General features: G+C 43.9%; 1 protein-coding gene across 7 annotated transcripts in view; it reads left to right on the forward strand.

Annotated features, from left to right (window-relative positions):
- The first annotated feature begins 205 nt into the window (after positions 1 to 205).
- The window catches only part of MACF1 (microtubule actin crosslinking factor 1), a 404892-nt gene continuing 392182 nt past the window's right edge, over positions 206 to 12915 (forward strand). For 2 of the 7 annotated variants that reach the window (XM_056795199.1, XM_056795200.1), the window contains exons 1-2: positions 223 to 486; positions 6583 to 6855. In XM_056795199.1, coding sequence (XP_056651177.1) covers positions 6636 to 6855 — 220 coding nt within the window. In that variant the 5' untranslated portion in view covers positions 223 to 486; positions 6583 to 6635. Of the gene's footprint in view, positions 487 to 6582; positions 6856 to 12915 lie in introns of all 7 variants that reach the window. The other 5 variants (XM_056795203.1, XM_056795202.1, XM_056795190.1 and 2 more) reach the window with 3 other exon arrangements.

Genomic DNA, 12915 nt, shown 5'->3' on the forward strand with positions numbered 1-12915 from the left:
TGAGCGGGAGGGGGCTGGGACCTCCCGCCCTGGACTGCCAGAGAGAAGGGAGCAAGGGGAAGGATCGAAGGGGGCGATGGCTGGGAAGCTGAGCGGGGCCCCGGGCTGAAAGGGTTGGGGGAGCAGCTCCCGCCCCCCGAGAGCGCGGCTTGACTCGAAGCAGAGCACTCGGTGGGCGGAGGGGGAGCCGGGAGCGGGGGGCGGTGTCGGCGCTGGGGGTGGGGGGAGCTGGCTGGGCGGCTGCGCCGGCTCGGGCTCCAGCTCTAGCTCCCGCTCGCTCTCTTGCCGCTGCAGCCGCCGTCGCTGCCACCGCCTCCGCTGCTGCGGGGCGGGAGGAAGGTTCGGCCATTGTGGAAGCCGCTCCAGTCCAGGCAGGGTGCGCCTGGCCCGCTGCAGGTTGCCGGCTGTCCGCTGCCCGCTGCCCGTTGCTAGCTGTCTACTGTCAGTGCCCGCTGCCGGCGCCTGCTGCCGGCTCCTCCTTCTCGGGTAAGCAAGAGCGGCGGCGCGCCACGCCAGGGGCTCAAGAGCGCACAGCAAGTGAGCGCTTGCCAGGGGCAGGTGGCGGGAGCGTGGAGGTTCTACCCAGAGGAGGATCGTGGGGTCGCGGCTAGGCCCTAATCTATGGGATCTCTAGGGATCTCAGGCTGGCCCAACGCTGCAGGGGCTCGCGGGGTCCTGGGCTGGGCGCGCCAACACTGTTCTTGGCGCCCTGGGGATATTGACCGCACCAAGTGACGCCGCTGCCCCTCGGGACTTGCACCTGCGGCGCAGTGGGGCTCTCGGCGTTTGCCCTGTTGGGCTCGGGCCCACGCCCTGGGTGGGTGTGTTCCGAACGAAAACGGGGCGAGAGATTAGGGGAATGAGACCGTGGTGGGGTGGGATGAGGTGAAGGGCTCTCTCCCTGGGGTCCATGTGGGAGGGGTGGGCCCCTGGCTTCCCTTGCGGTCAGTACCCGAGGGCGAAGGGAGGAGACTCGGGGATCCCCGTTACCTCTCCCGCTCGGGAGTGGATCGTTTGATCTCAGCGCGGCCTCCTCGGGCAGCCTCCCGACCCATTGACCCCCTTGAACGTGTTTCCTGCTCCCCCAGGCCGGGAGCTGGGGCGGGGGACGTGAAAGGGGGGCGGCGCCTCGATGGGTGCTCTTTGTCATCCGCGCTCGTTGGGCGGACACGCGGGGCGGCTCCCCCCCTTCCGTGGAGCGGAGCGGAGCCGAGCGCGCGTGTCCCTGCCACAAAGCGGGGGGAGACAGAATGGGGGAGGCTTCTGGGCGGAGAGAAACCCGGAGGGCGGGGGGAGCCCGGGGATGAACCCGGAGCCTGATCCGAGGTGAGGCGCTTCTTCATAAAGGGGTCTGTTTCCACAGCACCCTGAATTTATGAGATGAAATGATGGCAAGCGGAGCAGGGCTTTATGAAAGGAACTGGGGAGCATTGAGATGAAACAGGTGTTTTATGAGGTCAGATGGGCATTTTCGAATGAAGGTGGGGAAATTGCAAAGGAAGGCCGCTTGCCCCGGTGACTGACAGCAAACCTCCTTGGGAGGAGGCAAGAAGGAGACAAAGAGACGGTTTAGGAGGGAAAAAAAAAAACCCGAGCATTTCTGAAAGGGATTTGGTGTGTTAGAGAGGGAGGGAGTATTTATTTCTGAAATATGACAAATGTTCTCACTTGTCTCAGGAATACTTGAGGGGTGCCTTTATAGTACCAGGGGGCCTGAGCTCCCCTACCCTGCTCCTTCCTTCAGGATCTCATAGCGCTAGGGTTCTTTCTCCCTCTTCTTCTCTTCTCCAGGCCCGTTTTCTGTTGGGTGGGATCGAGAGAAAAGACTAGGTATAATGGGAGGGGAAGAGAATGGAAGGAGAGCCTGAGCCTGAGCCTGAGCCCTTCCTTGCCTGAGGTGTCTCTAGTGGCTCTTGGGCAGATACCACTGGGAGTAGTATACAGTGGTTGTCACCTCTGTCTAGGCCTGGCGATGGGGCACTGGTACAAATGAAGCCAGGAGCTCCCATGAATTGGCTGCTGCTGGCTCAGGGAGGCTCCGGCTGCCACCCCAGCTGCTCCGGCCTCCCTGCTGCCATGGATCTTTGCTGCTCCCCTGCCTGGGCAGGCTCACATCCAGGCTGTTCTGCACTGGCAGGTGTCGGCTTCCTTTGTAGACTTGGTCAATTTTGTGCCCATGACAGGTTGGCAGCTTTGGGGCCAGGGGAGGTGTGCTTTGGATTGGGGAAGCAGGCTCAGCATAGGCAATGCCAGCCTTCCTCAGCTCACACCGTCTTCTGAGTGTGATTGCTGGCAGCACTTACGGACCATAGACTGGATATGATTAGACTGAAATGGATTTGAATGAGATGGGATGGGATTGAATTGATTAGCAAGCATGGCATCAGAAACATCCTAGTTTCTTGCCATTTTAGAGAGATAGCTTGATATACAGTGGATAGTGTGCTGGACTGAGAGTGAAAGGCCTGAGTTCAAATCCTAACTCTGATGCTGGGTATCAGTGTGCTCCTGGGCAAGTCACATAACTTCTCTGACTCTTAGTTTCTTCATCTATAAAATGGGGATACTAACACCACACCCTGGAGGAAGGGAGTGGTTATGAGGATAAAATGAAGTGATGAATGTCAAGTATTTTGGAGTCAGAAGAGTCTGGCTTACTATTGTTCCACTTTACTACTCATCTAACCTTAAGTAAGTATCCCTTCTCCACTTTGACTTTCAGTTTTATCATTTGTAAAATGACAGGGTTGGATGAAATGGTTTCCTAAGGCCCTGCCAGTTCTGGGGCTCTCTCCTCTAATCTAATGTCTTCAGACCCTTTCAGGCTCCGGTGACACTCCTGAGCTTGGTGTTACAAAACAGGGTTAATAATACTTATGGTCCCACCTCATAGAGGTAGTCAGTCAAACAATAAGTCAAAAAGCATTTATTGAGTGGCTCTTGTGGGCCAGACACTATTCTAAACCCTGGTGATAACAAGAAAGGCAAAACTCTCTCTGTCCTTAAGGAATTCTCCTTCCAGTGGAGGAGATAATGTGCAAATACCTTTCTAGATATAAGATATGAACCGTGTAAATACAAGGTAATTTTTAGAGCAAAGGATAAGTCGAGGTAAGTAAAGGCCTCTTAGAAAAGGTGGAACTCAAGCTGTCTTTTATTTTAAATGAATTTTTATTGTTATCTCTTGTTACATCACCTAAATCTATCTTCTCTCTCTGTCTCTGTCTCTCTGTCTGTGTCTGTCTCTCTGTCTCTCTCTCTCACCTTCTGTCTTGGAATCAATACTGTGTATTAGTTCCAAAGAAGAAGATTCGTAAGGGTTAGGCAATGGGGGTTAAGTGACTTGACACAGCTAGGAAGTATCTGAGACCAGATTTGAACCTAGGATCTTTCATCTCTAAGCCAGGCTCTCAATCCTAGCTTCCCCCTATCCTGAATTTCTACCTAAATTTCCTCCTCCTACCACTGAGAGAGCTGTCTCATAGAATAGTTTTATTTAATGAAAAAGAAAAGGAGAAAGAAGAATAAAACTCAGCAAATCTAATTAACAGAATGAAAAAAGCTTACTATATATAATGCTCTACAGCTATGACTTTTATTTCAGGGTTGTTTCAGTTTAGAAATCATTAACACTACACAAATTTCACAAAGGCTATCCAGCCTTCTCTTCTCCTTCAATTCAGTTCTAGGTCCCTGTCATTAACCATTGCAGTATCTGGTCTAGGTAGGAGTGTGCTAATAAATATTTAATAACCAGCCCTGGGAGTGGTGAAAGGATATATGCATGACCCACTTTTTGGAATTTTCATTATTAGCATTTTTCTGTCATTAAATCTAGACAATTAACTGAAGAATATGTCAGACCCTGATTTGTCATGTTTGCAAAGAATAAATGCTCACACAAAATCTGAGATTTGACTTCTCATTGGGTAATAAGCACTGCCCCCAAACACATCATCCCTAGTCCTTAGGTTCATGTGGGTCCACCATGCAATTTTATATCATAATCTAAGTAACAGGAAATTTTCATCCACTTAGTTTTTCATATGTGAATTGTTAGATCAAATTCTTGTAAACATTTATAAGTCTCAAAAAAAAATAAAAAACATTTATGAATCTCATTTAAGAGATTCTTCAATATTTTAGAACTTCATACAATCAAGTATAATCTCATTTGTAAAAAGGATGTAAATAAAGTATACCTAAATGCCTATGATTATCTCTAGTTACCAAGGACTAACTACCACAGGTTCATGGAAATGAAAGACCCTAGAGATCATATCATTTTTTTAAACCCTTACCTTTTGTCTTAGAATCAATACTTCATGATAGCAGTAATGACTAACCACAGACCCACAGTATTTAAATATTGTACTCATTTGATCTTAACTTGTATTCTTTTTTTTTTCCAAATTGATCTCCAAAAGGGTTGGACTTGTTCATAACTCTACCAACAGTGTATTAGTATTTCTATTTTCCCATACCCCCTTCAATATTTGTTATTTTACCTTTTATCACTTTAGCTAGTCTGATGATGATATCTCAAAATTGTTTTGGTTTGCATTTCTCCAATCAGTAGTGATTTAGAGCATTATATATATATATATATTTCAAATTCTTATATACATTTTCAAATTTTTAATTATTCTTTAACCAACCGTTCCTTTTATTTTTTTTTTCAATTACATGTTGACCAGTGGAATTGCTCCAGCTATGGGAGGGGAAGGAAAGAACATGAATCTTGTAACTATGGAAAAATATTCTAAATTAATTAATTAAATCAATTACACGTGGAAATAATTTTTTAATAGTTGCTTTCTGACCTTTTGCAATCCAAATTTCCTCCCTTCTTCCCTTTGCCCCTTCCCAGGTAGCAAACAATCTGATAAGAGTTTATTCTAGTGTTGTCATGCAATACAAATTTTCCTATTCCTCATCTTGTGAAAAAAATCTTATGTTGCACATGTGAGAAAAAACTCATGAAGGAAATAAGGCAAGAAAAGACGTGGTTTGATCTGCACTCAGACTCTGACAGTTCCTTCTATGGCTGTGAATTACACTTTTCATTATGAATCTCTTGGGGTTGTCTTGGGTTCTTGCATTGCTGATAATAGTTTTGTCCTTCACAGCAGATCATTGTATAATATTTCTGTTACTGTGTACAGTGTTATCTTGTTTCTGCTCACTTCACTTTGCATCAGTTCATACAAATCTTTTCAAGTTTTTCTGAAATCATCTCATTTGTTGTTGTTTTTTTATGATGCAATAGTATTTCATTACAATCATATGCTACAATTTGCTCAGCCAATTCCCAATTGATGGACATCCCTTTAGTTTCCAATTTTTTGCCACCACAAGGAGAGCTGCTATGAATATTTTTGTGCAAGTAGGTCCTTTCCCCTTTTTGATTATCTGTCTGGGATACAGACCCAATAGTGGTGTTATAGAATCAGAGGGTGTATACGGTTTTATAGCCTTTTGGGCATAGTTCCAAATTGTTCTCCAGAATAGTTGCTCAGTTCACACCTCTACCAGCAGTGTATTCGTGTTCCAATTTTCCCACATCCTCTCCAGCATTTATCATTGTCATGTTAGCCAGACTGATAGGTTTAATATTTGGTACATTTATTCTTTTAAAAAAATGTTTTTCTTATTTTTCTCTTCTAGATTACATATAGGTATAATTTTTAAGAATCATTTTATGATCTATACTCTCTCCCTCTCTTCCCTCCTCCCCAAGGTGGCATTTAATATTATATAGGTTAAACATGTGCTATCATGCAATACATATTTTCAAGTTTGTCATGTTGTAGAAGAAGACATATGCTGGTTATGCAAGGAAAAAACCCGTGAAGGAAATAAAACGAAAAGTGGTGTGTTTCAATCTGTATTCAAAAACTCCCTCCGTGTTTTCTATAGTGGTGGATAACCTTTTTTATCATGAATCTCTTGGATTAAGGAGCATTGATTCTAAAAACCAGAAAAGATGTGGGACATTGTCTAGCCCAACCTCCTCATTATATGTTTTAAATCCTTACCTTCTGTCTTACAATCGATATGAAGAATCATATTGATGCTAAGCAGAAGAGTGGTAAAGATTAAGCAATTGAGTTTAAGTGACTTGCTCAGGGTCACACAGCTAGGAAATGTCTGAGACCAGATTTGAATCCAGGTTCTCCTGATTCCAGACTTGGCACCCTTCCACTGTGCTACCTAGCTGATCCATCTCTTCATTACCTCTTGAACATTCCATAATACAAAAATCTCTATTTTGAATGATTCCTCCATTTCTTTTTATGTATTTGATTATTTCTTACCACAACTTTATAGATGAGGAAATTGAGACCAAGAAAATGAAAATGATTTGCCCAAATACACAGGCAATTAGTGTTAGAACCAGGATTTCAACCCAGAACTTCTGATACCAGCTACGTCGTCCTGTCTTCTGAACCATGTTTCTTACTGGTGACCTAGTGGAAGATCCTGGGCAAGAGATCAGTTCTTCTGACTCCCAGGTGGCTTAGGGCCCATGAACATTCTTCTGAATCTTGGTCTAATCTACCATATATACTTATCCTGCAGATCATTGCCCTTGAGGACTTCCATACCATCTTGTCTTCACTACGTCTTTGGAGATGTCTTCCTCAGATGAAGAGACCCTCAGCGAGCGATCGTGCCGGAGTGAACGATCATGCCGGAGTGAGCGATCTTACAGGAGTGAGCGGTCTGGGAGCCTATCTCCCTGTCCCCCTGGGGATACTTTACCCTGGAATTTACCTCTTCATGAGCAGAAGAAACGGAAAAGCCAGGACTCCGTACTCGATCCAGCAGAAAGAGCCGTGGTCAGAGTTGCTGGTAAGAGCAGCTGGTGAAAGACACTTGATGGGAGGATTGGGCTTTCCTGGGGACCTCACACTCATTATTTGGGGGATAGATAGTTACATGTGTATCTGAAGTCTACCAAGATGGATATTGCTCAGGGGTCAGTTAGGTGAGTCAGTGGATTGAGAGTCAAGCCCAGAGACAGGAGGTCCTGGGTTCAACACACTTCCTAGTGGTGTGACCCTAGGCAAGTCATTTAACCCCCATTGCCTAGCCTTTACTGCTCTTCTGCTTTGGAAATGATACTTAATATCACCAAGTAAGGGTTTAAAATAATAATAACAATAACTACAATAATAATGATATTTAGGAAAGCAACTGGGATAGGAAGAAGACTAGACACCAGGTCTTACAAGAATCGATTAAAGGAACTGGAGGTATTTTGCCTGGAGAAGAGAAGATCTGGAGGGTCATGATAGCTTCATGAGCCATTCAAATGGTTGCCATGAGAGAGAGGGATTCGACTTGTTCTGTTTAGCTTCAGAAAGCAGAACCTCAAGCAATGAAGGCTCTTGGAGAAAGTCTTGGGTATCAGGCAAAACTTGCTAAAAGTGGAGCTGTCCAAAGGGCACTCAGATCCTTCTAACGCTAGGTCCAACATCCTATCCACTCTGCCATCTCACTGCCCCAAACTAGAAGGGGTCTCAGAGGGCTTCTAATCCAACCTGGCATGCATTTGACCTCACAACAACCCTGTGAGGTATGTGGTATTATCATTCTCATTTTACAGAGGGAGAAACTGAGACTATTAACTATTATTATATTTTATATCTATATTGTCCTAAGATTTGTAAAGCACTTTATACTTTTTATTGTCTCAGTTGAGGCTCACAAAAACCTTATGAAGTAGGTACTATTATCACCCCCATTTTATAGAGGGAGAAGCTATGTCCTAAAGAAGTTAAGTGGGTTGCCAAAATTCCACAGATAAAGACTAGAGGAATAGAGTTAAGGCTGGAAAGAGCCTATGAAAGTTACAGTATCACAGTATCTCAGAGTTGGAAGGGACTTTGGGGGCTATTTAGTCCATTGTTGTCTTTTTACAAATGAGGAAACTGAGGCCCAGAGAGAGGAAATGATTTGGTCAAGATATTACTTGGAATCAGTGACAATGACTGTCCAACTTAGCCTAACTTAGACCCTGATTCCAGGCAAGGGCTTCTATTTTATCTCATCCTATAGTTGTATTTTTGTGTCATATTATCATCATAAGGCATCCTTTCACTGAATGGTTTCCTGTGATGTTTCTTGACCTCAGGACCATAGATCCAGCAGTGTGTATGGCTCAATCAGAACATTGACCAGAATGTGACCAGAGGATGTTGGACTGCTGTGTTAGGATTAAAAGTTAAGCTATTGGAGAGGGAATAACTGCAGTCAGGGCAGGTGTGAAAAGGCAGAGAGAAGGAACTCTTCGTGGTTGCTAGAGATTGTTAACTTGATATTGTTAATCTTTCAGAAAAAAAAACAAATAAAACTTGCTTATGAGTTCTCTCATTCAAGAATATTCAGTGGCTCCCTATTGCCATATCAAATCTGAACTCTTCTGTGTGCTTTTCTAGGCTATCCATGATTTCTTTCTATCCTAAACTTATCTCTCATTGGTTCCCAACACAACTCTTGCTATAGCCAGGCCAGTTGCCATACTGTTTCCTACACATTATCTTTGTTCCCACTTCTCTGCTTTGGTTCAAATTGCCCTTCCAACCTAGGAGGAACTCCCCACTCATCTAAATGTTCCTCATATTTTAAGATTCAGGTCAAGTTCTACCTTCTTAAGAAGCCTTCCCTAGCTTTAATAATATTCCAGTCCAAATTGTTCTGAATTTTTATAGCCTATGTTCCTATGACACATAGTACCTCTGTGTCATACAATTCTGTATGTTCTATATTGTTTGATGATTGTTTCTTGCCTCTAGAGCTGGGACAAAGCAAGTGTTTTCCCAGATAAGGTTTGAAAACTGTCTCATTGCATTTGAAAGTTTCATCCCCTCTCAATATGTTACTCTCCCGCTGGAGGTTTTGAGCCTGTAATACATACAGCTTTATTTATCCAAAAATGCATGTTCTTGGGTCATGGAGAGCAAGATTTTCTGGCGTAAACAAAGAAAGTCAAGTTAAGTGTTTCTGTGCTGCCCCCTCTTGTGCATTATACCCCAGGCAACTGCCCACATTGCCTGCCCTGAGTTCTGGCTCTATTTATCTCGCTGAACTAGACGATGAATTATAATTTAATAATAACTGACATTCATATAGTGTTTCAAAGTCTGTAAAGACATTATCTCATTTGATCTAGACGCATTCAAAGAAAATTAAATTGTCTTTTCTTTCTTCCGAATCCTTTAACCTGATATTGGCCACATCTCTTGATTGATTGATGCATATAGTATATTACATCACAATGTCATAATTCACAAGAACACAGAATCTCGACATTTTAAGAAACTCCCAAGGACAGTTAGTTGAGCTCATATCTGAGCAGAAATTCCTGGTCTAGCCATCTGGGATTCATTAGATATGGTGAGCTAGCTGAATCTGCTGTGCTCCCTCTCTCGATGAGCACTAGAGCCTGGCTCAGGATAGGTGTTCCAAAATTCAGTGGATGAATGTTCTCAGTTCTTGGGGGGCATTTTTTATGGTTGTTCATTCTGGAGGTGATCTTCCAGGTAGGGGAAGCAGGGTGGGTGGCAAGATGACAGGGATAAATGGACTCTCCAGATCTTCTGGCCAGTCAGGTATGGCTCTTTCAAGTTCATGTAATTTACAAAAAATGAGTTAGCTCTAAATTAGTAGTAGATGAGATCTAGGTTTGCTCCCTCACATTATGACTCAGTCTCTTGCTGCTGCACCTCCAGCTATAGAACCACATGCTCATTCCTTTTCTCTCTGAGAGGCTGATTTCAAGTACTTTCTAGTTCAAGAATGCTCCAAGAACCATCATTACTATTTCTGGGGCTGTGTGGCTCCCCTTTTATGCAGTAAAATAAGAAGATTCAAGTTTTCGCCTCTGCCTCATAGCTCTTTGCTATGCCACCCTCTCCAGAGTTACATGCTCTTTCCTCTTCTTTCTAAGGTGAGCTCAGGAACCCAACACTGTCAAAACCACTGATGGCGAACCTTTTAGAGACCAAGTGCCCAAACTACAGCCTCACTTTACATCTGAGCTGCCCCCTTACTCCAAACAGGGGTGGGGGGGAAGCACTCCCATTGGCTGCTGGGCAGAGGGGTGGGTGATGTGAGAAATGTCCTCAGGCAATGTGGAAAAGGGAAAGGAGCAGCCCCCTCTGGCACACGTGCCATAGATTAGCCATTACAAGTCTAAATTCACCCTTCTCCTTCCTCCTCGAAAAGATGAATCCAAGGCTCTCAAGTGTTCAAAAATTTCCTCCATGAATGGGGTTTCCTCTCTGTAAATTTCTTTACCATTCCTCATGAATGCTACCCTCACTTTGGTTGTGTGTGTGTATTCTTCCTTTTGGGGTTCAAAAGCTCCACCATTGTTGCTCCATAGCTGACATTAACAGCTCTTGAAACAAAAGAAGACAAGTATCAGGTCCTCCTGAGGTCATGCTTCATATCCCATCTAGCCATTCAGTCCTTGCCTTCAGTAAGCTTATATTCTTTTGCGGGGTGGCAGTTTGGTGGTGGGGGCACAACTTACTTTACTGTTGTAGTTCATTCTAAGTGCCCCTCTTAGGATGTTGACAAGTTGGCTTGGGTTTGAGAGACGATGAGCAGACTGCTCACCACATCATTCAAAGGTTAGTGGGTGGTGGGCTAGTAGAAGGAAGTGGCTTTGTAAGTCAAAGACTTTCCTCCTGCCATCTCCTGTCTGCTTTCCTGGTACTGGCTACCACTACTAAGAAACTCAAGTAAGCAGCCCTGCCCATTCTTGTTCCTAAACCTCTCCCCCAAGTTTTTGGTCTGTTTTGGGAGGAGCAGGCTCATGCCAACACTATGCACTGGCTTACTGTTTAGAAGGCTGTGGCAAACCCATCCAATTGTTGCTTTTATAGAGTCTTCTTGCCTGATAAAACATTGCCTGAAGTACCTTTCTACTATAGGGGGGAGGCAGTGTGGTGCACTAGAAATACTACTGGAGTTAAGATTCATGAGACCTGAGTTTGAATCCCACCTTTCCTACTAACTGTGATCTTGGGCAGGTCATTTAATTTCTGGGATTCAGTTTCCATTCATTCCCAAAGTTCTTTTTTAAGAAAAAAAAAGCCCTTAAAAACCTTCCCCTCCATATATACATTCTTTTTATTGTTAAAAGGACCAAGAGACAAAGTTTTGAAATATTCTTTGCAATTGGTGACAAACTAGAATATGAAGGTGAAAAAGATAATAGACTACTTGATTGAGCTCTTGGTATACTGACAAGCACATGCAGCACAGGAATTGTCAGCCTCTACCATTCAGGCAGCAAATGCCTGGAAGCATTTTTCAACTTTTCACCTTCTACAGGCAGAAAATGAGGCTTTTATAAAGGTGATGTATAAGGCAACAAATCATGCTGGGAGATATCCTCGGGCACAGACTGCTATTGCTGCTCCACATAGAGCATCTTATCTTCCATCTTAGGATCAATACTAGCTATTGGTTCTAAGGCAGAAGAGCAGTAAGGAGTAGGCAATGGGGATTAAGTGACTTGCTCAGGGTCACACAGCTAGGAAATATTTGAGTCCAGATTTGAACCCAGGATTTCCCCACCCCAGGCCTGTCTCTCTATGCACTGAGCTCCCTAGATGCCCTCCCCCTGAATATTCTTCTAAGTCTAACCATCAGTGAAATGTGTCTGAACATATGGTAAAGACAGAAAATAAATGCTCATCAAATAGACTCTAGCTTCAATATTCTGTCACGTAAAAATTGGTCACTGTTAAAAAAAATGACACAAAACATCTTTTGTTGTTCTGGTTGAATCATTTTAAAATTGTTTGATTTGAACTCAGAAGTTCCCGACTCCAAGCCTGGCAGTCCTATTCATTGCACCACCTAGTGGCCCTAACCTTCTTTTTACCATCTAACTTAACCCCTTCACATTTCTACTTCTCACTCCTTTCATGCTCTGGGAACTAAAAATCAAATAAGTACTGCCATTGGCAAGGATATTTTCCAAACCTGGAAGGGTTTGCTAGTCATTGCCCAGATAACTTTCCTCGTTGTTCTTGTAGAGCCAACAAGATGGCTCAGTGGATGGAGAGCTGGTCCTGGAGACAGGAAAACCTGAGTTCCAATGTGGCCTCAGATAATTCCTAGCTGTGTGACTCTGGGCAAGTCACTTAATACCATTTGCCTTGGTTTTCTCATCTGTAAAATGAGCCAGAGAAGAAAATGGCAAGCCACCCCTGGATCTTTGCCAAGAAAACCCCAAATGGGATCATGAAGAGTTGGCTATGATTGAACAACAACAAAAACATTAGTGTTCTGTGGTCCGCAAGGACATGAAGAGTCAGATCCAATTGAATGACAACAACAATGCCACCCTTGTAACCCTCCAGTCACAAACACACTTTTGTCTGCCACTCCCCAACATATATGGTCTCCCCCTTTTAGGGAGGCATATATTTGAAGTTAGGGACTAGCTTGCTTTTATATGTGTATATTCTGTGCTTGGCACATATTAATGATCCTCATTCATTCATTCATTCATTCATTCATTCATTCATTCATTCTTCCCCAATCTTTCCAAGTTCCCTCAGCCTTTCAGTAGATGCCATAGTTCTTAATCCTGTCACCTGTGAACATTGGTCAGCTTATCAGTGTTCCTACCAGAATATGACATTTGCCTGCTAACATCCTGGATGTATTTCAGTCCAGGCAGAGGAGAGCGAGTCTGCAATTTACCTTTTTCTAGATAGACTTTTGATTCTGCCTAAATTGAATTGGCTTTTGTGGTTGCTGTGCCATTCAGAGTGGTACAGAGTCCCCCAAGATCCTGAGGCCTTTTCATGTGAATTGCTGTACAAGAATGTCTCATCTATCTTCTACTTATGTTAGAGATTTTTCTGAACCCAAGTGAAGGACTTT

The sequence above is a fragment of the Monodelphis domestica genome, chromosome 4, assembly GCF_027887165.1.
Source record: "Monodelphis domestica isolate mMonDom1 chromosome 4, mMonDom1.pri, whole genome shotgun sequence".
Classification (NCBI taxonomy): Eukaryota; Metazoa; Chordata; class Mammalia; order Didelphimorphia; family Didelphidae; genus Monodelphis; species Monodelphis domestica.